Source organism: Varroa destructor, unplaced genomic scaffold (assembly GCF_002443255.2).
Source record: "Varroa destructor unplaced genomic scaffold, Vdes_3.0 BEIS01000003.1, whole genome shotgun sequence".
NCBI classification, from domain to species: domain Eukaryota; kingdom Metazoa; phylum Arthropoda; class Arachnida; order Mesostigmata; family Varroidae; genus Varroa; species Varroa destructor.
The window spans coordinates 3,497,009-3,521,597 of NW_019211456.1; the positions used below are offsets into that span (position 1 = coordinate 3,497,009).

At 39.6% G+C, this 24,589-nt stretch overlaps 4 protein-coding genes and 1 long non-coding RNA gene across 9 annotated transcripts; 2 read left to right on the forward strand and 3 right to left on the reverse strand.

Annotated features, from left to right (window-relative positions):
* The first annotated feature begins 35 nt into the window (after window positions 1-35).
* Window positions 36-7,255, forward strand: LOC111248376 (carnitine O-acetyltransferase-like). 3 transcript variants are annotated; one of them, XM_022800600.2, is made up of 12 exons: window positions 36-239; window positions 1,735-1,920; window positions 2,091-2,336; window positions 2,637-2,813; window positions 2,984-3,085; window positions 3,385-3,482; window positions 4,473-4,624; window positions 5,007-5,170; window positions 5,553-5,716; window positions 5,805-6,003; window positions 6,240-6,377; window positions 6,555-7,255. In XM_022800600.2, exons 1-12 carry the CDS (start codon window positions 177-179, stop codon window positions 6,771-6,773), a joined length of 1,908 nt encoding a protein of 635 aa, XP_022656335.1. In that variant the 5' UTR covers window positions 36-176; the 3' UTR covers window positions 6,774-7,255. The 3 variants fall into 3 exon arrangements, with proteins under 3 accessions (XP_022656335.1, XP_022656336.1, XP_086839310.1); XM_022800601.2 differs by lacking the exon at window positions 36-239 and adding an exon at window positions 317-552; XM_086983184.1 differs by lacking the exon at window positions 36-239 and adding an exon at window positions 772-819.
* Window positions 7,234-12,454, reverse strand: MED22 (Mediator complex subunit 22). Of its 2 annotated transcripts, none has more exons than XM_086983198.1 (4): window positions 12,313-12,454; window positions 8,432-8,648; window positions 7,754-7,923; window positions 7,234-7,489 (listed from the first exon to the last, which is right to left on the reverse strand). In XM_086983198.1, the coding sequence occupies exons 2-4, from the start codon at window positions 8,597-8,599 to the stop codon at window positions 7,354-7,356; spliced, it is 474 nt and encodes a 157-aa protein (XP_086839324.1). In that variant the 5' UTR covers window positions 8,600-8,648; window positions 12,313-12,454; the 3' UTR covers window positions 7,234-7,353. The 2 variants fall into 2 exon arrangements, with proteins under 2 accessions (XP_086839324.1, XP_086839325.1); XM_086983199.1 differs by having other exon boundaries at window positions 8,432-8,659; window positions 12,313-12,452.
* Window positions 8,897-12,454, reverse strand: APC7 (anaphase-promoting complex subunit 7). 2 transcript variants are annotated; one of them, XM_022800603.2, is made up of 2 exons: window positions 12,313-12,454; window positions 8,897-11,708 (listed from the first exon to the last, which is right to left on the reverse strand). In XM_022800603.2, exon 2 carries the CDS (start codon window positions 11,369-11,371, stop codon window positions 9,734-9,736), a length of 1,638 nt encoding a protein of 545 aa, XP_022656338.1. In that variant the 5' UTR covers window positions 11,372-11,708; window positions 12,313-12,454; the 3' UTR covers window positions 8,897-9,733. The 2 variants fall into 2 exon arrangements, with proteins under 2 accessions (XP_022656338.1, XP_022656339.1); XM_022800604.2 differs by having other exon boundaries at window positions 8,897-11,763; window positions 12,313-12,452.
* Window positions 12,455-12,893: 439 nt separating this feature from the next.
* Window positions 12,894-14,990, forward strand: RpL7A (ribosomal protein L7A). Its single transcript, XM_022796934.2, has 3 exons — window positions 12,894-13,054; window positions 13,359-13,482; window positions 14,221-14,990. The coding sequence occupies exons 1-3, from the start codon at window positions 13,052-13,054 to the stop codon at window positions 14,898-14,900; spliced, it is 807 nt and encodes a 268-aa protein (XP_022652669.1). The 5' UTR covers window positions 12,894-13,051; the 3' UTR covers window positions 14,901-14,990.
* A 4,637-nt stretch (window positions 14,991-19,627) lies between these two features.
* LOC147756396 (uncharacterized) lies at window positions 19,628-21,432 on the reverse strand. The gene is made up of 2 exons (XR_015323431.1): window positions 20,774-21,432; window positions 19,628-20,432 (listed from the first exon to the last, which is right to left on the reverse strand). It is a non-coding gene; the product is annotated as an uncharacterized LOC147756396 (long non-coding RNA).
* Between the last annotated feature and the right edge of the window lie 3,157 nt (window positions 21,433-24,589).

The following is a 24,589-nucleotide window of genomic DNA, read 5'->3' on the forward strand; positions in this document are numbered from 1 at the left end:
TTTCGAAGCACCGCTTCAGCTAGTTCAAGAGAAGGCTGCGAGATAACAGCTGACTGCTTTGTCGACGTGACCACATTTGCTAGCAAAAGACAACTTGCTAATCGTTCGCGCATGGGATTTGCCTGAGTCAAACCGTTCAATTGTCTTTCTTAGTTTTGCTTTTTAAGAAAGCGGAGATGATCTATCGGAGTGTGTTACAAAAGGCCTTTCGGCGTTGTGCAAAAACCGCAGTACACAAGGTTTGTGATTTTGCTTTGTGATTAAGGACTGGGAGAGAAGGCCGGTATAGCGATGATTCAATGGGGCGATACAAAACTTTCCGGGGTAGCAGCTACATTCCCCCACAAATGGTGGAATATTTCATTAGACGTTTACCCATTATTTTTATTATTGTTATTATTATTTCAGAGCTATAATGAATTTAGTGCTTAGTTGGGCATCTCCTAGAGGAGCAAGCAAATTAAATAAAATTGGGTGTTTGACTATAATTGAGAAATACATAATAATAAACGTATTTGCTGGAAACGTGAAATAGCGACCGACTTTGTACGGGTATGTTGTGGATCAAAATTTTCTTTAGTTTGGTCACTCGTATTTTCATATGATAGTCGTTTATAATAATTAGTTGATTAATAAAATGGGAATTTATTTTTGTAATAATGACCAACATGGCATTTAACCTCATTCAGTTTTAGGAAATATTTACATGTTAGTTAAAACTAAGGGTGCGTACCTATTAGTCTCATTCAAAGTAAACGTCACTGAACTAATAATGATAACCGTCCTATGCGAGCTGCACGGATAGCTCTCCATGCTCTGGTAACTAAAAATATCCACTAATCACATACATAGTATTAGTATTAAACCATAAATGTTGTTGGGCATATAAAAATAACCTCTCCTAATGATATCAAAACAGACAAATCTTTTATCTTATTATACATATATAGAACTCATATATATGGCCAAACAGGTTGCCAATTTAGGTTAAAGTGTCTAATGAAATGCATTCTTATACCATGTCTAATGAAAAGCATTCTTATAACAATTTATAGATTAATTAACTTTCTGCCGTAATATATGGACAAAATCGTTGGCGTCGTTTAGTCTAAACGGAAGACGAATCGGAAGTTGACCATGTCTGCTTTAGGCTGGACAGAGATTTAAGGTGGATTGAAAGAGTTGTGCAGCTTCCGTTGATATTTTACTCCCAGCTGTAAGCTCTTAACTCTTGGCCGCTATGGCATATTTTTCTTTTTCCTTCAAAATTGCATATGTTCAGTGATATTTATTATAGGACTGAGTTTACGTTATTAGTAAATCGAAATGATCGATGATTTGATTTTAGTTTTCAGCAACTGAGTATGTTAGTTAAAACTTATGTTCGTTAAAAAGGGAAAAGCTTGTATATCTCACTTAGACTAAAGTCGTATACCTTAGAATCTACAGCGGCTGGACCATTCCTCCAATACATTTAGCTTTGTTTATCCTTCTAAACAACTGAAATTTTGCCGAAGTATAAAGAGACTAATCACAAGACGAAGCTCGGGTGAGAGCATATCAGTACGCTGATTTTGTCGACCGAAAGATTAGCTAGTGTAGGAGTTTTCTGTACGCATATCAGTCTCTCATTGCAACTGTAGATATACAAAAATTATACCAAAATAAAGGAAAATGAAATAAACTGTATTAATAAACTTAAGCAATTTATGCAATTCATGTATTTCTTTTCAGCCGCACCTATCCTCGATGGCTCCTTTATCTTCAGCAGTTCCGCCTCCACCTACGAAGGGCGAAATGTTATCGCGACAGAAGGAATTACCTCCCTTGCCGTTGCCTCCATTAAAGGAAACTGTTGACAAGTATCTCCACAGCGTGCAGCCTTACCTTACTCCTGATGAACTGAACGTTACCAAGAAGGTAGGTACTGCCGTGCTTTTGAGATATAAAATTAACGTTTTGTGACACGTTAACTTGACGGTAGCTATTGCAGCAAGCGTCAGCTTCCTCATACAAATGTATGACAGAGTTATTGGATGTTTATGTGTACAACTTGTCAAGCAAATCATGGGATTGTTATTGTATCACAGTTAGCTGACGAATTCGTGGCTCCTGGCGGTGTGGGTGAGACTCTTCACAAACTTCTCGCTAAGCGTGCTGCGAAGGAAGACAATTGGCTCTCCGGGTGGTGGCTCAAAGGCGCCTATCTGGGATATAGGAACCCAGTTGTTGTGTATTCATCGCCAGCTATGGTGATGCCTCGACAGGAATTCCGAAGCCCTAAGGACCAACTTGCATATACTGCATCGCTGATTCAAGCTGTGCTTGATTTTAAGGTATAGTACCAATAGAAGCTGCACATGTGCACCGCCAGTTCAGTATGTGGTGTTTATAGCATATACATACAGAAGACTATTAAAGTGCTAGCTCGAATCTGGCAATTGTACACAATTACAGTAAATGGAATCGGTACAAAGGTTTCTACTAAAGGTCAAGTGAAGCCGGCTCCACTACCTGTTATAGCGCATCAATGCTGCTCTATGCACCCGCAGGGAATAGGCTAGTAAGTGAATAGTGATAGAAGTACCTGGCATTCATTTGTATTTGCTAAAAATAACTTGCTTATTATATTGAAGGCCCATATCGACAATGAAACAATGTCGACAGAAGTGCAAGGAACAGCTCCCTTAGACATGATGCAGTACAAGAACATTTTCGCTAGTTGCAGAGAGCCCCACCTTCCACTTGATAAACTTCACTTGGCCAAAGATAGCCGGCATATCGTAATTGCACATCAAGGAAATTTCTACGAGGTACGGAAATCATAGGTATATTAACCGAGCCAGAAGTAAATTTTATTCATTACATAGAATTATCGTTTGTTTCTCACTGAGCCTTATTCTTTTATGATTTCGAGGATGTGGCCTGCATTACAAATCGGTGCGCGTCTGATTGAATTACACTCAATTTTCATTTCGCATAGGTTACAGTATATAGTAATGGGGAACAGCTCAAGACGGAACAGATCCTTGCCCAGTTACAACAGATCATTGAGGATAGCCACAGACGAGGAAAAGGTCACCAGGTAATGAAAAAAAAAAAGCAACATCATTAGTCTTTTTTATGTAACGATCTACGACAGAACGTTATGCTACAGTGCGCTCCGGACAGACCTTCTCTCTCGTTGTCCGTGTTGGCTCCGTTTCGACAGTATTAGGTCAAGAAAAATATAATTCAGCCTTAAATCAATAAACGCTGGACATATTATATTACACATATATAACAATGTTGAAGTCTTGAAAAACAACTCGCAGCGTTTTCCGTTAGGGAAATTGTTTTGTTTTACAATGTGCACTAACAGTACCTGTTCGGGCGTGATTTTAGGTCGGATTACTGACAACATGGCATCGTGATCTTTGGGCAAATTCCTTTGCAAGGCTGTTTGAGAATCCTACTAATCGCGCAAGCCTAGCCACCCTCAGGTAACGATCGAACGTTATCATTGTAGTAACACAACGAGAATTAGAGCAACGGGTGGGAGTGGCATTAGGTGAAGATCGACCGAAAGAAAAGATTGATTTAAACAACAAGAAAGTCTTTACAAATAGGAATAGTATAAAAAGCTTTTGAGAAAATGCCTATTTCATGCACACACTATGCGAATCACTAACATTGCAGAAATAATAGTTAAATAATTAATATATTTAGTGTTTACATATTATCGTTGCATATTTTATCTTGACAAATTACAGATCACGTTCATTTTGCCAAATGATCTCAAGATAACAAATAATAATAATAATTCTATGCTTTTAATGAAGGATTTTGTATATTTGTTTATATAAGATGCCCCGAACATTCCGTTGTACGTTGAACTAGACACTTGGAAAAACGACCTGTCTGAGGGAGATCATTTTATGCGAAAAAGATACCACCCACATTTTAGACTCTAAAGTAAATTAAATAATTAAAGTAAGATAATCAACGGTATCAAAGTAATGGTTTAAAAACAATCGGCACCGAGAAATAGTGCATCTGATATGGAACCATGTGATGATTGGAGCATGGTAATAAAATATTTGAAGCAACGTTACCAAATTATTTTGATAATTGTGGCGAATCGTTAAGACAGAATAATGCCACAATATAGCAGTGTAATTTAACGGTTTTCATGATGCGCTACGTTTATTTATTTATTAAAAGAAGGAAATGGCATCAAAATAATTTTGAGGGGTTAGAAACAAGGCTAATGATGAATGAATTAACGAGTCGATAGGGGTCCACAAAGAGAAACAGACGGAGGCATGTTTACCATGACGCTGTTTGTTACCACATAGTGTGGATGGCTACTGATGCATATTATAATGTTTAGTTTCTCATTTGTATTCTGTGCATTGGAAGAAAGGTTTGAAAAAGAGATTGTTTAGTTCCGATACGTATGACCAGCGAATCCCATTTTCTCTTGAGTGTAGGGATGCCATCGCGCTTGTGTGTTTGGATGACCCACTAAAAGATGTACATCTTCCGTGGGAGAGCGTAGCTGCCCATCAACTTTTAGATGGAGGTATAGATGGTGTAAACGCTGGAAATCGATGGTGCGATAAAACCATCCAGCTTATTGTCGGTTAGTATCTTATTCCAGACGTAAAAATCGAAGCATCTATAGCTATTTCAGCATAAATCGGTTTGCTCCCTAACGGAACCGCGAATTTGAAAAGATGCAAATGGATATCGTATTTAAAACCCACCTCAGAACTAAGCACATAATTTATGTTATGTATTTGCCTAATTCCTACATATAAGTATCATATTTTCGTCAGTACAAATATGCACCCAGTATAAGTTATCTAACTTTTAATGGACAGAACTGTTTTTTTTAGTTCAAATATATCTTGCTCTTTGGCGAAAAGCTATTTCGAAAACTTACTGTAGAATAATTGTTATTTTACGCGGTAGTTTTGCATCCATTCTGTAACATTATGATATATGGATAATATTCTCCTTAGGAGTGGAAGGCAACGTCGGCATTCTCTACGAGCATTCACCTGCAGAAGGGCCCCCGGTTGCCAATCTTGTCGATTTCTGCGTGAAGCAGGCGTCTATCTGGCCTCTCCCCGCTAAAGATAGTCCGTGCAAACCCAAGCATTTAGAATTTATTATCAACAAAACAGTAAGAACCTTTAATATGTTAATATGTTGAGTGCAACTTTATCTTACGATCTATTGCGCCTAGCGGCAGTTTTGGATATCAACTCAAAAATGCTAGTGACAGAGTTCTTGTTTCGTTTATTTTTATAGCTGTAGATGCATTTTCGACGGAATGACGCTACTCTTACTAAAATCAAAGCAGATGACAAATAAGCACAAAAGATTATATATATATATATATATATATATATTTTAGATCTAATGATATGTTTCCCTATTTATCTAAAGACAGATAAAATAGCAAATTTTGTTTGTGATGAGCTGGATGAATCACACGATTTCTAGCTCATGTTAAAGGAGAAAAATAATGAAAAATAATTCTGTTCAATATGCTGCTCTTACAGATCGAAGATGATATTGAAAAGGCTCGTTCGGACTTGAAGACTCTGACAAATGATCTCGAACTGAATCTTTATTCCTACGAGAAATATGGGAAGGACTTCGTGAAGTCGTGTAATTTAAGTCCCGACAGTTTCATCCAAATGGCTATACAATTAGCATTTTACAGGTAATCGAAATATATGAATAGAAAGAAAGTTTAATCTTTAAAAATATAAATAAATTGATCGCTGCAACGGTTCGATTTTGATCAAAAGGGCACATCAAAAACCAGGAGCCTGTTATGAGACAGCAACCCTCCGAAGATTTCTCGGAGGACGAACAGAAACTATCCGTAGCTGTTCTCAGGAGAGCAGCGACTTCTGCAGTAAATTCCTCGACTTGGAGACCAACGCCAAGGTCAAAGCGGAGAGTTTAAGAAAGGCTGTCACCGCTCATAAAGCTTATACGAATATGGTGCGTAGACGACGGTTTGTTTTACTTTCGTCATGAGCCGACTGAGGTGGTAGGTATCATTAGCCTAGCATCAAATGCTTAATAGTACCGCATGTTTGTGTACATTCTCAGGAAAAAGCAGTTCAACTAAAAATTTAATGTTCGAAGAAGAAGAAGAATACTATAAGTAATTTCTTAGAAGAGATCCACAAAATCGCATGCTGCTGAAAAAAGGAATTTTATAATCGTTTCAACAGGCCATCCGTGGACAGGGTGTAGATCGTCTTTTCTTTGGCATGAAGATGATGGCTGCCGAGGCTAACATACAAATTCCGAGCTTTTTCTTCGACAAGGCCATGGTCGTCTCAACACACTTCCGTCTTTCTACCAGTCAGGTATGTATTTACAGCATCTAAGCGCGTTTAATCCCCTTTGACAAGGGTAAATCAGGGGGAATAAAGGGAAATTGTCATGACCATCTCAGCCTATTGAAGTTTACGACATTCGGTAGATGCTTTTTTTTCTTAGGATACTTCATTTTCTAATTGTTTTGTCATGCCATGCCTGTTTAGGTGCCAGCTAAATCGCGTTCCGTGATGTTCTACGGACCCTTGGTACCCGATGGATACGGTTGCTGTTATAATCCCATGAATAATAGAATCCTTTTCGGTTTGTCAGCGTTCAAAAGCTGTGCCACAACAGATCTATCAAGATTTCGTGATTGCCTTGAGTATAGTCTTAATGTAATGGGCGACTATCTACGAGCCGAAAGTATAACGTCAAAATTATGAGCAAGGTCCAGTTTCTCGCTGAAAGTAAAGCCTCAAACGTACACAGTAGTACAACGAAGATTTACCACTAATATGTGTTAATCTGGCTACAAAACCTGTCATACCTTCACGCTCTGGATGTCTAGCTGCTGACAATAGACAAAGCACAAATGTGGACTCAAAAGCATCTCCATGGGTACTCGCTTGCCGCTAAAAGGTGAAATATAGTAAAAAAATTTTACACCAGACAGCGTTCAGGAAAGTAAGTAACAAGATGAATCCATTGATTCTAATGTCAAAAACTCACCTGAAATCTGTGTGTTAAACAAGACTGGTTGGTGTGCCAAACAAGCGTGCTACATTGAAGTCGCGCGTGCAGTTTTTTTTCCAGATATTTTCGAAGTAAAGCGTTTTACAACCGTGTGTTACAACCGTGTGTTTAACTATTTACTGCTGAATTTGTAATAAAAAAATCCTTACATTTCTTGTGGTCGTAAAAATTATACAGCGGTATCTTTTATTCATGTAATATTCCAATATGTACAACGCAAAGTACCTACCTATAAAAGGAATACTCTACTGGAGATCGGATAGTATTGTTTCACTTATTTGTGGGAGTTGGGGGGCTTTTATAGACTGAGGAGTAGTACTCCTCCTCGAGTTCATACAATTCGGCAGCCATATCGTCTCTTAAGGCCATCAGGCGTTGATCACACTCATGCTGAACGTTGCAGAACCTAAAAGTAGGGACAAAAATCAGTACAGTGAACGAGTTAGTTCATGCGACCCCCACCCGCGTTTACATCAAATTGTAATTATGTTTTTTCTTTATAATTTCTCATAGTACTTCATAATTAATACGTGCACAATTTCCGTTTGACTTAACCATGTTGCATCATAGTAAATCTCGGAGATAAGTTTTCAGATCGTTTTACACAACGTTAGATTCATATGGTTATAGGCTTCTAAAGTCATTTTCATAGCTGCTTCAGATACAGTACCTCTGCCCCGACGCTTGGATAGCATCGTTGATGAAGGGAAAATCATTAAGGATCAAATACTGCTTAATATCAGCGATCAATCTGACGAGTTTTTCCCCAGCGCGGACCATATTGGCTGCCCGCACACTCATCTCGTATTGATCTTCGGTACATTGAAGTTGTCTCAGAACCTGTAACGTTCGCTACCTCATGTTAGGATCGAATGAGCTACATGTGAGAGAAATTGTCGTTTGCTCTTCTGGTGTTTTTAGATTTCCACTTCCAGAGCCATCAGCCTGATAGATGTAAAAGACGCATGTGGTTTGGATTGTATGATCTCCATTCCATGCAATCATGCTCTAGCTAGTTGATAATATGTAGCTTATAGACCCCTCTTGACCTTTCCAAAACCTAAGTTTTTTATCTATCTGTAAAACCGTAGATAGATGTACAACTCTTATCTAAATCGTTTTGTTTGCGCGAAGTCCTACAAAAATCAAACAGATTACTTCACATTGTACCAGTTCCCAAGGTACAAGCACCTAATTGTGATTAATTGTGTGCTTCTAGTTACGAATTTATTTCTGCATTATCCAACGTCATTATCTATTATTTATCAATCATAACTTCTATGAAGTTTCACTGTGTTTTTTTAGCAAAACATTTTTCTGATGATTTCCTGGACATTGTTTTTGTTACCTGCCCTTCTTCGTCAGCAGTAGGAACTTTACTGCTTTTCAGGATTTCCTGGAAATTGTCGATCATCGCTCGGATATCATCTTTAAGGCGTTTTTGGTAGCTTTTTAGAAGGGCCTCTTTATCCCGTGAGCCACCTGCACCGACGGTTCCGGTTTTCGCTTGTGACATACTGATACGCGGATGATGATGGCCGAGTCCTGTTTGTCCTTACTGTCGGCTGAAAGTAAACTTCAACAATCAAAAACCTTATACCCAAATTGAGGTGTATACTCATGTATCTACTATTGCCAGAGTTGAAAAAATTCAGGACCAGTAATATCAGAAGGTCGTTAAATGAGCCAAGCAAAACCTTCTTAGTATAGCTCCGGTTACCTCTACACTATGTATTATAGTGTATTCTTTATTGCTATTGAAGTAACACAAACGCTATCTCAACATTCTGCTACCAATGAAGACAAATAAAGCTTTATCCAAGCAAACTCAATTTATTATTATTCACTAACAAAATTCAATGTACAAAAACTAAATAGGTCTTGTTATTTTTCATCTGGTCATAATTATTATTCGATTGTTAATAATATTTACAATGGTTGTCATAATCATCATTGTTTCGGCTGTATGTATCACAAAGAGTGGAAGTAGTCGCTATACGAATATATATGTGTCTGTATGTGTATATACCTCCATATATGCTTGTAAACGTGTTCGACAATTGGCCAGTTCCAGAATAACTGTGTCTCACAATCAGACTTCTCACGCACAAAAAGCAAGTCCTAGAAGATACATTCATGACACCTAACATTACTATTTGACGCCATTACAATTTTTGTACAAAATGATAGCATACATATATATATATTAGTTGTCAAATTTTTGTTAGGTTACCGTTTGTAACACAGAATCTGTTGTACTATGTTCTATTCTAACAGATTCAGTTTATGGTTTTGTCCTTCTCTGATTTTGACAAATTAATGATATCAATGAAAGTGTTTTCGTTACTTGCCGTCGACATATTGTGAATAGCAAGCGACTGCCAATCACGACGTAAAATGATTTCTTAAGATTCAATGAATCAATAATTTCAAACCAATGATACCCTAGCTTTATAGTATTCATCTTATATGGCAAGTAATGAATTAAATGTGACTTGCAGGGAGTCCATTGTGTTTTTTAGAGCAACTGGGGCAGCTAAACTTCGAAGTGAAACAATATAACTGACCCCACACACAAATTCGGGTTCAAAATTTATCTGCTGGCGTTTTTTTGTGCGGCTTATCTCTTTTGATTTTTAATGACTTGCTTTCAAAACTCATCACTCCAGACCCCGTCGACGTCGCTGTCTTCGTTGTTAACTTCCGATTCCCGATCATCTTCCATTTCCATCTCGTAGCTCTGTTCTCCTCCGACCGACTGCTCAACCATCTGAATGCCTTTTTTCACCTGCGGGTTATTGGGATCGAGATTGAGGGCGACACCAAAATGGAACAGAGCTTGCTCTGGTTCATGTACTTTGTGTAGAAACTCACCTAAGAGTCTGTGCAATTTTGGTGTACTACCAACTAACTGCAGCTTTTCCTGCAAAAGCTGTACACCCGCTTCGTAGTTCCTGGTCGACTCGTAAATTTCGGCTAGCGAATAGATTGCCGGCAAATAGGCAGGTCCGTGAACGAGGGCTCGTTCTAGGTATGTTTTGGCTTTGTCCTGTTGGCCAGGGTTCTTGATGAGTACATCCGCTCGAAGTGTGAGGGTTCGAGCTGTTTGCCCCAATTGACGGGTGGCATTCGTCGCGGCAATATGTGCGTCAGGCAAACGGTTTTCTGCTAGATACAGCGATACCTGTCCCATATAGGGTTCAAACCGGTACGGGGCGATTGTCTGCGCTTCATTATATATGCTTACTGCAGTCTGTCGCACCCCATGGGAAGCAAGTATTTGCGCTTTTAATAAAATTGCTTCGACGTGTCTGGGGCTTAGCTCCAACGCCTTGTCGCACATACAACGAGCTCGAGTATACTTCTGTCGTAAGTAGCACTGATAACCAAGTGAGATGTACGTTTCCGGGTGATTTTCACTAAGAGTAGCCAGATGATTGCTAAGCTGTTCAAGTTCTTTGACCTTCTTTTCTTTGTACAGAAGGGCCGCGTAGAGATCCATACCTCGAATTTGGAATTTATCAGCTTTTACAGCACGTTCGAAAGCACTTATAGCTTTGATGTCTTCTCCTTGAAAATAGTTAATTTTAGCTATCATCATGCTGACATCATAACTGCCTTTTAACTGTAACGACTGGTCCAACGTTTCAAATTCGTGCAAGGCTTTTGGCAAATTCCGCGCAAATAATTCACCCATTGCTGCAACGAAGGCGGGCATCCATTCCATTGTAAAATGTACGCCTTTTGAAGTAATCAGTACTGCTACCTCGGACACTTTAACGTTTAACTCCAACAAAGCGTTAATGGCTGCCAATGCATAGGGATTTGTCCTAAGAACTTCTTTGTAACACAATATGGCTGCTCGGTCATTACCCTGTCCGTGATAGAGTTTCGCTAATGTCATATTAACCCGCGTTGAACGTTGTTTTGGCGGAATACCTTCCAGAGTACTTATGGCCAATTTTAACTCTCTCCGACCTATAAGACATTGAAAGATACGAAACTGCACATCTGTCTGGGGCGTGACATCCTGATCTTGTTGTCGTTTGCGTATTGTGGACCTCTTTAACTGCAGGGCCTGTTCGAACATCAATTCAGCTTTGCGATACTGTTTCGAGGCAAGGAGAACGTCGCCATACCATATAAGCGTCTGATATCGTTGTACGGGTGAAAAGATCTCATCGCAGTTTCGGTCTACTGTGGTTAGCAGTGAGGACAGGGCTTCAAAATCATCATATAAACCTTCTTCGTAAAGTTGCCGAAGTATTTCAAATGCCGGCGTCGCCATCGCTAGTTCTTCCAGCCTGCTATTGTACTTATTATCCGCACCCGTATCACCCGCGCCAATACGAGGTTGTCGAGAGTCCGGATGGGCTCTCTTTCGCGGAATCGATTTGATGATAGCGGCCAGCGCTGAATCCTTGACGGTGCTTCGTAAAACTCAGGAAACGCCTGGAAGATGGTGTGGGCTGCTGACGATGACCCCAGCAGTTATCGGGCTCGTCGTGATGGCGGATCGTTGACAATGTTGTTGCTGTTGACGCCGATGATGGGTCCCTCTGATCCTTGTTTGTTGTTCAGGCAGACCGGTGTGCGACGATGCGTTGCAGTGGAGGGCCACAGCGCTGCAAGATGACAAGCGGTGTCCCGACACTCAGATCATCAACGATTTTACTCTTCCTGACAGGTGTCAGGAAAGTTTTAAACCATCGAACCGACCATATTGAACCGTTCTATTATCCATCCGTCATACGTATTGCTTCACGAAACTAACTTTAATTGATAATTTTGCAGTGGATAGATGGGCTACAAATTGTAGCATTTACTAACAATAACAATAATGTATCGTCTATCAGCGATGTGCCAATGCAGCAATAGATGTGTAAGAGTTCACGTGTCCATGGCGTGTACAAATATTCCACAGTCGAGGTATCTCTAGTGGCAAGAATAATGACAAGCTGCAACTGAAACGGTGCTTCGTAATGATATTTTTTGCTCATATTTATAAAATTTACCGAACAAGAGCATACAACTAGAACAGCTGCTAGGAGGTGAGGGGTAAAAGGGCTAAAATTTCATTGCACTTGCCAAATATCAAAAGGTTATATTCATGGCCTACATATGTGTCCCTACCTCCTCACTGAATCTAGCTCAAGAACCGTATACCAAATACACCGTATAAAATATATATACCTGTTCATCTAAAGTTAAGTAATGTCGCCGACTTACCTTGTCTTATAGGCCGTATAGTCCTGCGTGCGATATAAAAACTGTACTCGCGCCCCCAGAGTTCCGTACTCGTGAGGAGTGTTCTTGGCTTCTCAACACAATTGTTATTCTATAGTCGTTAGTTGCGTGATACCTTGGGCTGTGTACAGTGGTGAACAATAGAGAGCGCCCCCCAATTGTTTACGATTTGGCGAGCAGCGCCATTTTCCGGCTGTGTCGAAATACTTTCTGAATAACAACCACACTACAACCGACATACACTGACTTCAATTCCAAACGGGTTATGCAAAGCAGCCGAACATTATTTTTCTGATGCACATGTATAAATACACTGTTTTTTAATAATACGATGAGCACTGTAATTTCTTTTTTGTCAAGAAGAGAAAAGTACTTACTTATAAGTGAACTTTTTATTTTTGGTAAATTCGAAATAAGCGCCAATATGAAACATTTTCTTTTTCGTGATTGGTACTTCATAGATTAAATAATTTGCAAATCAATTCAGCCTGAAACCTATATGCTGCATCAACTATACGGCATATTTGATCTAGCTTCTTTCAACTGAAAGCTGGAAATACCGTCCAGCATAGAGGGCGCTCTGACCGCTCCGCCATCTTGGACAAACAGGGAACGCAAACAGGCCTTTTTTTCTACAACCGCATACTGGTGAGGGTGTGCCTGCGCGTATCCGTGGAAATCGGTAATATTCAGCCACGCCCAGGGTTAAAACATTTTTAGCATGGTACGTTTTGAAGCCTTTGTCTAGACGGTTTACTTTCAAATACTATCTATGAAGTTGCTGAGCTTTATAAATAATAAATAAATTCTTTGTCAAATCGCTCTATTGTTCTCAGCTATACCTCGTGCTTCTACGTTTACATATGATGCACATTGAATCTCTTCACCTGATTGGCCCTTATAAGCAGGGTTTAAACGGATGTGAACTTCACTTCTGATCATTTTCATTTCTCTAAGATGGTCTAGTGAATATTGAGATTGTGGTGCTACTTTGGTGAGACACATGTGCATTTGTTTTGTTCCTACAGCCTCCTGCATCAAAGTCCAAGGGCAAAAAGAAGATTGCCCCCGCTCCTTTGTTAAGCAAGAAGAGTGCGGGAAAGAAGCAGTTAAACCCGTTGGTTGAGAAGCGACCCAAGAATTTTTCTATTGGTGAGTGAAGGCCAATGATGCTCAATACGGTGTGCTGACAGAAATTGTGCCAACTTCATTAAGGACTATGCTGTTAAGAAGACACGTGGTCTTTTTTTGGTACTACCGAGGTTATTAATCTGTCACGTGCATCGTACGTCGATTTGATGGATGTGAGCTAGGTCATGAGGTCTTATTGGGCCGTTCTCCGGTCGGTGACGCGCATCGTCGAGAAAGCGCTAGGCCGAGAGAGCTTCACTCTTAGTGTGATGGATATACCGTGGTCAGCCTTGTGTGGCATGGTGAGATTCGCTGGTTTTTATGACTCCAGCGAAAGGTATTTGTGCGATACGCAAGGAAGTAACAATTTTTTGTGTAACTCAAATTCATGAAAAACAACAGTTTTTTTACCTTTTTAATTCTATGCTGTATTTTTTTCGTGTAGTGTTATTAATGTTACCATCGTCTGATGCATTACAGCTGATTAGCATTTGACAAGTGTGAGCTTTTAGCACATCAACATCTATAGCACAACAATATTCTACAGGGGAACACCATAGCTATTTAAATAACGCGGGTTTAACGCATCATGTGCTTAACAAACCGTATTCAAAGCAGTTGCCTTAGGCGACATAAACGTACAGCTTTGCTCCGGAACATAGGAAAAGATTACAAAATCATAGTATCTCTGCATTTTTATTTCTCCACAATACTAAGCGTACGCAAAATCAGTTACAAATGTTTTTTTCCTTATTTAAGGCCAGGATATCCAACCGCGGCGTGATCTCACCCGTTTCGTACGATGGCCCAAATACATTCGCTTGCAGCGCCAGAAGGCAATCCTGTACCAGCGCATCAAGGTTCCCCCTGCAATTAATCAGTTCACGCAGACCCTTGACAAGCAGACAACTGTCAGTCTTTTGAAATTACTCGAAAAGTACCGGCCAGAAGACAAGAAGGCGAAGAAAGAGCGTCTTCGTGCTCGTGCCGAAGCCAAGGCTGCCGGTAAGGCCGATGAGCCTGGAAAACGTCTTTTGAGCGTTCGCATGGGTGCCAACGCTGTCACCACCCTAGTGGAGCAGAAGAAGGCTCAGCTGGTAGTGATTGCCCACGATGTCGATCCCATTGAACTCGTTTTGTTCATGCCAGCCCTCTGCCGTCGTATGGGTGTTCCGTACTGCATTATTAAAGGCAAGGCACGCCTCGGCACTCTCTGCCGGAGGAAAACCTGCTCTGCTATCGCGTTGACTGGGGTCAATCCCGAAGATAAGGGTGCTCTGTCAAAGGTAGTAGAGTCCATCAAAACCAACTTCAACGATCGCTTTGATGAAATCCGTAAGCACTGGGGTGGCGGTGTTGTCTCAAATAAGTCGCAAGCCCGTGTTGCCAAGCTTGAAAAGGCTAAGGCGAAGGAGCTTCAACAGAAGGCTCAAATTTAAATGGACGTTCATGATCCACAGCAGTACTGATCCGAGTATTTTCCCAAATAAATTCGAGCAAAAAAAGGATAGCTGTTGATTAACTTAAAATTTGTTTTTAGTCATGACGAATTGTTTTAGATAGATAATTGTTATCTTCTCAATTAGCGAATACGTGCTTATTTCATCGCTAGTATATATTAATAGATATCGCAGCTATCAGTAGTTATAGGTATCACATCTGGAAAAAGGAGCTATTTCGGCAGCTTATAAGAGCTCATCCCTTCCATTACGTGTTATGGATGAGAAGCGGCGAGGACTATGGCATTCAGTGTAGTTGATTGTACTAAGTAAAAGCTAAAGGTGAAGCTACAGAACCTCAACTATGCGCTCAGTATCTACCAGGTAATCATAGCGGTACCCAGCAGTGTTGGAATTACAAGGTAGTTGTGCAGATGTAGAAAAATTTATATAACATATATAGAATTATATAACATGATCAAGAATACGCACGGTTGACATTGCAACTAATTTCATATCTAGAAAGTATGAACGAGTGCAGCATGTAAAAGCATTAATGATGCACCTACATGAATGAGTAGGTGCGTAAGTGGAGTAGTTGAGACCCATTTAAATATCATAGATGTAATTACAACTTTAGTTCTTTCCTCTTTGACGTCCTGTTTTTGAGCAACTAGGCATCATTCAGACAGCTCCAGTGTAGCTCGAGTGGTTGAATTACAGATTGGGCATTGATTCGGTACTTATAGCGTCCAACTCGTATGAATGTGTTATTCACCTGAGTAATGAAAGGTATATGACCTGTTGTTCAGGTAAAATACTGGGAGAACCATACAGGCCGACCCATGTTGGTCCGGTATTTCTCTTAAGTTTTAGGTTCGTTAGCCTTACAAAAAAAGTAAGGCTATATATAAACAAAAGCAGATATTTCAACCATGTGATAGAAGTGTTACCCCTGGTGGTCCTGTTTATTTGATATATTGACCAGGGGCCTGCTTCAAATCGGTCTGAAAACCACTGACAGACTCGTTTCAAATGTTCCTTTTGCAAATGCGTACACGTCTTCTTGACGCTGTCATCGCACAAAGTAACTCAACAGATTAATGTCTGGGCTGTTAGGGAATCATACTCTCCGTCCAGAACATGTTCATGTTCTCAAGATGCTAATCTTACCCTAACCGGCTAGTTTGAGTTGAGCACCATTTTTACCGGAAAATATATGGCCTTCTTTAGGTACATTAATGATTCGCGGCGAGACCGCAGCTTGTAGAAAATGTAGATAAATCTTCTTAATAATATGTTGGACTTTCCGGAAGAAATAATATCTCGTGACGTCTTTTCACAAAACACCGTTTTTAGAACCTAAACGTTGCCCAGAAAATTGCCTTAACCCCACAATAGGTACATCCTTTTGGACTATGAGGAAGCCAGCTATTGTTGCCCGATTTGACTTTTGCATCAAGGGTAAGTATTCTCGCGTCAAAGAGGAATCCAATGTGACTGAGTGTGAACCTTAAGAAAATTGAAAATCAAATGGCACCGATCAAATCTTCTGGTTTATTTTGGCTTGGAGAGTATCTGTTTGACTTTTACGAAATGTAGCATGCGCCCGAAGCCTTTTCGACAATCCACACATTGTAGTCGAATTCACATGGGATGTATTTGCAAACAATCTAATCCAAACAAAACATATGTTGGAAATGTACTTTTAGTTGGCACAGATTTTCTCTGGCGTCCGTCGGATTTTTTAGGCTATTGGAGAATTCCTGTTAAGCCGCGTTAAGGCTTATTTTCGCTTCTGCTGCAGCCGTACACTTATAATATCTCAGCACTGTTGTTTTAGGGCAACGCAAAAAGCTGGTTATCTCTGTCACGCTCGAAGAGATCGGATAATAGTTGCTGAAATGTTAATGTCGCAACGCTGTTTTCCGCTATGGCTGTATTATCCATGGAACGAGTTCTCCTCTAGTGGTTCCGGTTTCGGTTGAACAAATTCGTGATTGAAATTGCCCGCAGGTATTTAAGAGATCCCAAATTTTAGTCGGATCACCCATTAGAAAGCTAATAAAAGACCGTCTTCACCATAACACTAATCTTTGGTTGACCACTTTGATTAAGACACAGCGACGACAAAGGTAAAGATGCCGTTCTGCCATACCTGGTCCAGATATCAGAATTTTCAAAAACAACTAGGAGAAGTAGAAGAGCTGTAACAAATTCGATGACAGGGCCTGTTTGGAATAAGGAAGAGTAAAACAATCAAGTACCTGAGTAGTCTACGAAAAAAAAAATAGCAAATTCGTATTAAGAATGAATCCGACTGTGTACCTGACAGATGGCCGCAAACGGGGTAAAAGAAACAAAAAATATGCAACCCAAAAATCATTTAGATGCACTTCAACTAGATAAAGGGATAGTTATAGCAACTGCTATAAATGATTTGCTTAGATCGATAACTACAGGTAAGATCGGACCGAGGCGCCTAATTGGTGCAAAATAAACGACAAATATTCACCGTCACCAATTATATTTTGCTTTGTATCTAATGGAATTAAACACCGCTTTAACGATAGCATGTGCAAGGGGTGTGGTTCCGACGGTATTTCTAAGAAGCAGCTAAAGTCCCTGGACATCAAGAATAGCCAATAAAATGTCACTGTCAGGCGAACTTCGGGTCGCTTCGATTCTAGCTGAAGGGCGGCCGAAAAGGTTTTAGCTCGTATCGAGTAATCCTGAAGTCTTCGCACATCGACAAGTCTTTGGAGCACATGCTAGTGCGAGCCCTAATCGGCGTGACTGAATAAAAGAGCTCATTATTTGATTCGACGTCAATCTGCAGACCGCAACGCTTGCCTTCATGGAATCTACTCCATCTCACTGCGTATATCGAACTAGGACGCATAAACACCCATCACCTGTTCATAGCTCTCTTCGACGTACACGGCGACTATAGAAGCCATAATTACTCCACAATTCGGCAAGCTTTACTGAAATGAAGTGTACATAGAAACTGTTGGTTTGACGAAATACTTATGCTCTATTTATTTTAATGAGATTTCTATGTCAAATATCAAAATTTATTTCTATAATTATTACTGGAAAGATTGAAGTGCCACAAGGAGGCATTCGATCTTCCGTTTTGCTCGTAATCGCACTGGTTACGATAGCTGACATAGGTCAAACAACGTTCGCTATTTTCATAGTACTAAGACGATGAGGTTCTTCAAACTCCTCCAACGGGAAGGTCGACTGGTAGCCTAATAGCTACCTTAGGACTACCTTTGCCCTGCTTATAGTGGTATGCAAAGCCAATGTAATACCGCTAACTTCAGATGCGAGGCAGTGTGTGAACACAAAGTTTAATAGTGCGTTGATAGAGCTGATCAAGTCGATCAGGGCTTTCGAGGTTCACTTACAGGAAGATACAGAATTCACTGAGGAAATACAAATAGGAATCTATATCGAGTAATATGAGGAAAAAATTGACACAAAAGTAAACTGGAGTCTGCTTATCTGGGTCTTGTCGCTTTGCAAGAATGGAGACCGGTTGTAAGCAATTAGCATCTGGGATGTGGTTAATCAAATTACGTAAGGACTCTCGATGCAAAGCCTGTACGATTCATCATGATGCAAATCATGCTTTCGAAAGCTCAAAGAAATTCGAAGGACGAACAGGTGAATATGTACGAGGCGTGTCTGATAAACCAAGCAGAGCAGGCTCGCATGAAAGGTAATCTGGTACGGTCACTTAAATAATATGTTATGTTTATGCAATAGAACTATTGGCAATGTGTTTGAAATATAGAATAATACAAATGTCATCTACTGTTATTATGTCTCATACATGTACAATTAATTTACGAACATGATGCAAGAAGATTTAACCGATGTTACGTATGCTTTTGATTTTTGATTAAAAATCAACACAGTTGACTTTCCTACTAAGCGATAGTTAAAAGAAAAAGCAGCAAATTGTGGGCTGTAAGTTGTAAACCTAATTCACAGAATATCAAAGAAAAGTACATAAAGCGGCTATGAATATTAAAAAAAATTGTTACTATTATCTGACCTGTTCCTTTATTGCTAAACAAATTCGGACACGCGGCCCGATTTGATCCACATAATATTAGAACACTGAGTAAAATATTGTAAAGGGGTCCACCGATATTCGTGCTTTATTATGGCTAATTTGCTAGATGGAACCTTTTCATTTACGCAATTTGTTTGGGAACTGGCATATAGCTTTGTCTTATAATATTGTAAATCGGGATTTGAATTTAAAAGTTTTGGGGACTTCTACAATTTATGACAGCAAGGTATCATAATTTATTTTATATCCATAATAGCGAAAGTAACCATTATTCCTTATTTAATCACACATGTTGTTCAATGTACACTGATAAAGAGGCTTGAAATCTGTACGAGCCTCAAAATTGGATATAAATGCGTTAAATATAGGACGTGAAATATTGTACTACCTCCTATGTATATCGTAGCTTTAAGTATGTAAGAACGACAAAAGAGTTAGACCCTCCATAAATTGTTTTAAAGAGTCAAAGTACTGAAAATCTTAACGATTTTATACAACAAACTGAACGTTTTTTTGATCTCAGGGTTACTGTGAATCCTACATCATTATCTTTACTGACTCAAGCTATTCTAGAAGCGATAACAATAGTAAAGCTAAATAGTGTGATACTATAGTAATAGTAGGATCAAGAATCTTCTGCTGATATAACAAAAAAAAACATTAATTTTATTACATGAGTTAGAGTTTTTGATTTTGCTAAATCAATATGATAGGAACAACGCTGAGACAAGAAGCACCTATTATTACATAGCTATCGTGAACGCACCCTGACGGCGTACTTCGTTCTAAAGCGTTCTTATTCTGAGACTTTATTATTGACTGATCCTTCTCACAACAGAGTCTCTGTCGACAGGTGTGACGTGCACTGAGGTCAGCGACCACTAGGTAGTATCCACAATTGCCTGTGGGGAAAGGCACATAAACTCGAACGACAGACCGGACGACCAATGATGAAAGAATGTACTTTATATGTTGAGACTCGATGAAGCCGGTGATGACAATGACGATTGTCTGACCTTTATGTCGAATGCGGTGTAATGGCTTGGGAAGTCGTAGATCTTGTTCTCGAAACTCTCGTCAACGTAGGATTAATGAAACTACACTCTTGAGGTTTTTATATACTAGGTCGTGCCTCTTGTTGAGACGTTCGCGTAATTCCAGGCCAAAGTGTCGATTTTAATACTTTATACCAATTCTTTCGGTAGTGTATCGTGTGCAAATACGTTGTCAGGGTATTTGATACTAATTTTAATACTCATTTTTATTTTCGAAGATAGTGTTAGAACAGCAATCATCAACGCGATTGCCGTTACAATCCTTAGCTCTTTGCTATCGATTGAGCACTTCTAGCTATCACTTGGAGTAAAATTCGTCAGCGCTGTAGGTGGAAATACTTAGAAAACCATTTCCTGATCTCCAGCCTCCGAGAGCTCGTTTCCGACCTACGAATTTTATAGCAGCTTTAAGTAAGTGGTGATCTGAACGAACCAAATTTTAAATAAAAAGCTTAAAGGAAAACTTCCCAACCCAGCTAGAGGGCGTTCTTTGTACTTTGAAATCTACATAGGATCGATCGTTATCAGCAAAATTTCTTGGCTGGTAAAAGGCCTTTTCTTCTCAATTAAACTGTTTACACGACGTTTTAGTAGCTTAAAATGGAGTACGAAGTCTACACTCCAGCGAAAACAGAGAAGAACTTTCCTATTTAGCGCAAAATATTGAGCCACTTTCAGGGCATCAGTGGACTCTTACTGAGTTTACGAAAAATTTAGCTCAGAACTACCTGAAGCTCGTTATCCTAAAACACCTAGCGACGCTTAGTCAGTAAATTGTCATCGAAAAACTCCACCATTAACATTGCGTCACTTTTTAGTATCCTCCGCTTTCTTACTGGAAGTTGAATCAATACTATTACATGGTCTGGTTGAGTTGCACTTTAAAGCTGGACAGCGTGCAGAAACTCCACTGAGATGCCGATCTCGCTGCTCAAACATGAAGCACAAGTGCTCAAATGACCTGTTAGACACTTTCAGACTTTAAACAACATAGCAATCAACTTTAGAGGTTTGTTGTTCAACGCTATCACAACATCAGCTTGATCATCTTTCAATCAATAAGCACGTTAGAGAAACAACAGTTTGTCCACAAACGAAGGAAGTTGCTTTAATAATTTTATAAATATAAATATGAATACATTTTTAAGGGAAAATAAAAGAATTGAACTAGAAAACTGTCCCGGTGCCACTAGCGCACGATCGGTTTATACACAAATTGTCACTTTCCTAGTCGGTAGCGATCAGTGACTATTACAAAAACAGATAACATTCGAAATAACGAAAGGAGATAGTTTGCTTAACGATTAGGGTGAGCTGTGCAATAAGCCCGTACAATAGACTACGACAGAGCAGCTAAATCAAACTGCGGAGTCTTCGCTATCGCCAGCGTACAGCTCACAACGATCGTAACATCGCTGTTGTACCATTATCGACTGCTGCACATTTCGAGCTGTACAAACACGCTCGTGTGCACGCATGCATGCATGCATACATACATATTAACTATCGCTCTATTGCCAATTACCATCCCCTGCTTTGGTGCGTTATTTCTCTCTCACTCTCTCCCCCGTTGAGTCAACGTTACCAACGCGCAACTGTCCTGGCTCGTCTGATCGGTCGTTACGTAAGCAACTGGGAAGCGATATTTTAAAGCAAGAAAAGAGAAGAGAAGGCCAAAGTTGTTGGCTAAACGCAAGCTTGCAACTCGCTGTCGCGCAGTACTGGCGAAACGAAGATGAAGCATCACCATCATGTTGATGATGAGACTTATTTTTCGAATTGAAGGCTTCACAACCGCCTGTCTGAAGACAGTTTGCCTAAGACTGGTTTAGTAAAATGTTAGATGCACCAACCTTTGCTAAAAGGGCGCACCACATACTATAAAACACAATGGCGCGGTGGTAGGGAAGTGGTTGGGGGTAAGGATTGGTATTTAATTTTTAATTTGAGGCATTACTAAAATTATATTAACTCTCAATGTGTTCCCGACCCATTTAGGACATAATTACTACGACAATACAATAACGACTATGATCGTTTTGTTATTTCAGGTTGAATCGCCAAATTCTACCTCGGTTTCTAACCTCTAGATCTATACCAGTGTTTCTACTTTCTGCCCGTGTTTTCGTTTTGTTGCGTAAGCAACCGGTTGATCTCAAGGTAATGCGGAAAGTGCCGAAATCGCGGTGATGAATTTCTTCTGGCGATTGTCCGGCGCTAAATACTTGACCCAGGCTCTTTTATTCACGGAGGTCACCCGCCAGCTCATCCTTACCAAAAGAATAGAAAACCTGAAATCCAATTTTGATTCGAAGCTATGCAGAAACAAAAGTCTACACAAGGACTTCACTAATACAGCTACAGGAAACTAAGCACCATCAGTTGAATATTGGATACCCGCATGCTGATAGGTATTTCTACTGTACCTCCCGTATCGCATAACAGAATAGGTCGAATAGGAATTATTTAACAGCAAAAATAGATTTACAATATTCCTTTTGTTTTTGGCTCGACAGCTTTATAGATGGCTAGACAGAAAATACGAGACAATTTGAAGGATGAAAGTCAACGTCTTACGTTAAACTCGTCGATGCAAATTAGTTTTTTATTCCTTACTCGATTATGCGCGTACCTGCTCGATTCGGACAAGCAGTAGCAGCGTGAAAACGTTATTCATACGAGAAAGTCAATCTTGAGACCCGTAACTGCGACCTAACTGAAGCTGGGAAACGAGTAGTGCTTCACTCGACACAAGCCGACCTAACCTGCATACAAAAAATGTGCTACTTATCTTCTTTGATTTCACTATGGTGGCCGCAGTAGACATTGTTTGGCCGTTTAAAATTAACATGTAATACTACGATTAAATATTTAAATACTTTGAACATGTGCGTGATTTAGCATAATCTTTCAGATTTTTAAGAACTGCTAAAAAAAGATTGGATTTATCGCACTACGCTCGACCCCGCACGCAAAGAAATTGGCATTTCAAACATTCACACCGTACGTGCTCTATTGTTCCACTATATTCTTTAAGGAGTACAATAACCACATTTCACAAAAGTACCTCAGCGAACGACTAATGTAGCGGCTTGAGAAGTCGCTTTATTGTGGTTTTGAATTAAATCAATATTGTAACGTTATTCTCGCCTTATATACTCTTATGACTAGATGCAGGTTCAACATTTCTATAACTAGGTCCTTGCAAATCCTCCTTAGACCTTCATTGTAGGACATCGAAATCGCGCTTCACAGACTACCATCTAATTGAATGATTGCACGACCCCAATTAAGTTTTGGTCTTACCGTGACGCCAAGATCTACAATGAAGTCGAAAACTGAAATTTGCTCATTGTTAATGAATGAATGAAGGCTACATCTTAAGGCAAAGCGCAAAGCATTTGGGGACGGATACTAGCCGCCATCTATATTACACCATTTTAGGTTAAATGCACTATTGCTCTTTACAACTCGCCGTCGTCTTAAATGATTCCAAAAAAGCGTATTACTACACGTCATCTACGTATAGTTTATGACTAACTGACAGGGATTTACTTCTTTTCGCCTGTAATAAAGTATTAAATAAAATAAATCTTAAAGCACAACCCTGCAGGGCATCTGGAAACACCTACTTCGTACTTGTGGTTGACTTGCATGGAAAGGGAGCGCTAATAATAGGTCTGATATCTAATCAGTTTTAAAGTTTAAATTAAAAGATTAAATGTCTCAGATGAGTTACTCTGTCAAAGGTCCTAATCAGATTCAGATATATACACCCGATAGATTCCTCATCGTTTGCACGAATAAGCTAGGTTTGACTATTCAGCTAGGACTACATCAGCTAACTGCGTAGATGTTCACTTGCCTTCGGTAGGACCGTGGTTGCTCCAGCAATTTATGAAATGCTAGGTACCCAAAGGTATGACCAACAGACTGCTTTTGAAAAGTAATTCATGCAATAAACGTACTGGCCATTGGTCTATTATTATTGGAATCAATTTTTTCCATGGGTGGGTATAATTACGAATTTTTAAATATACAAGGGTTTATGTATCTTTTGTACGACTTTATAGGCTTGGGGGGTTAAATTTTTTTTTGGGGTCATTTGGGGTTAAATTGTATTTGAAAGACATTTTTGCTGGAAAAGTAGCATATGTTTTCTTGTATAGGCCATGCATGTCATGTTGAGGACTGCTAGAAGCCAAGTCAGAATTACTTTACGCTGAATGAAAGCGCCCGAGGTAAAATCTTGGAAAACCTAAACCGTAATCATCAATTTCAATTGTAGTTAACACTTCGATGGTTTCCTTTAATTTCAACGACTAGAAAAACGAAAAGCTTCCAAACTAATCTTTGATTCCTCTAATGATTAGTCTGGTGCTACTTCCCTTAAATGTTTTTCTAGCTTGTTCTTTTCGAGCTTGCTATTATGTTTGACAAAAAGATTTTGGTTTCGAGACGTGTGGAGCGAAAATTATAATGAATTTGTTTATTTTGCAGCAGTGGCCCCCGGCAAGCCTTTTAATACGGTTTTTTTCGGTTTG

Coding starts and splice junctions, on each gene's coding strand:
- APC7 (XM_022800603.2), bottom strand. CDS start 11,371: ATGGCGACGCCGGCATTTGAAATACTTCGGCAACTTTACGAAGAAGGT.
- RpL7A (XM_022796934.2), top strand. Junction 13,483..14,220: donor ACCCAAGAATTTTTCTATTG/GTGAGTGAAGGC, acceptor TCCTTATTTAAG/GCCAGGATATCCAACCGCGG.
- MED22 (XM_086983198.1), bottom strand. CDS start 8,599: ATGTCACAAGCGAAAACCGGAACCGTCGGTGCAGGTGGCTCACGGGAT. Junction 7,924..8,431: donor CTGCTGACGAAGAAGGGCAG/GTAACAAAAACA, acceptor CGAACGTTACAG/GTTCTGAGACAACTTCAATG. Junction 7,490..7,753: donor ATCCAAGCGTCGGGGCAGAG/GTACTGTATCTG, acceptor CCCTACTTTTAG/GTTCTGCAACGTTCAGCATG.
- LOC111248376 (XM_022800600.2), top strand. CDS start 177: ATGATCTATCGGAGTGTGTTACAAAAGGCCTTTCGGCGTTGTGCAAAA. Junction 2,814..2,983: donor ATCAAGGAAATTTCTACGAG/GTACGGAAATCA, acceptor CATTTCGCATAG/GTTACAGTATATAGTAATGG. Junction 4,625..5,006: donor AACCATCCAGCTTATTGTCG/GTTAGTATCTTA, acceptor TATTCTCCTTAG/GAGTGGAAGGCAACGTCGGC.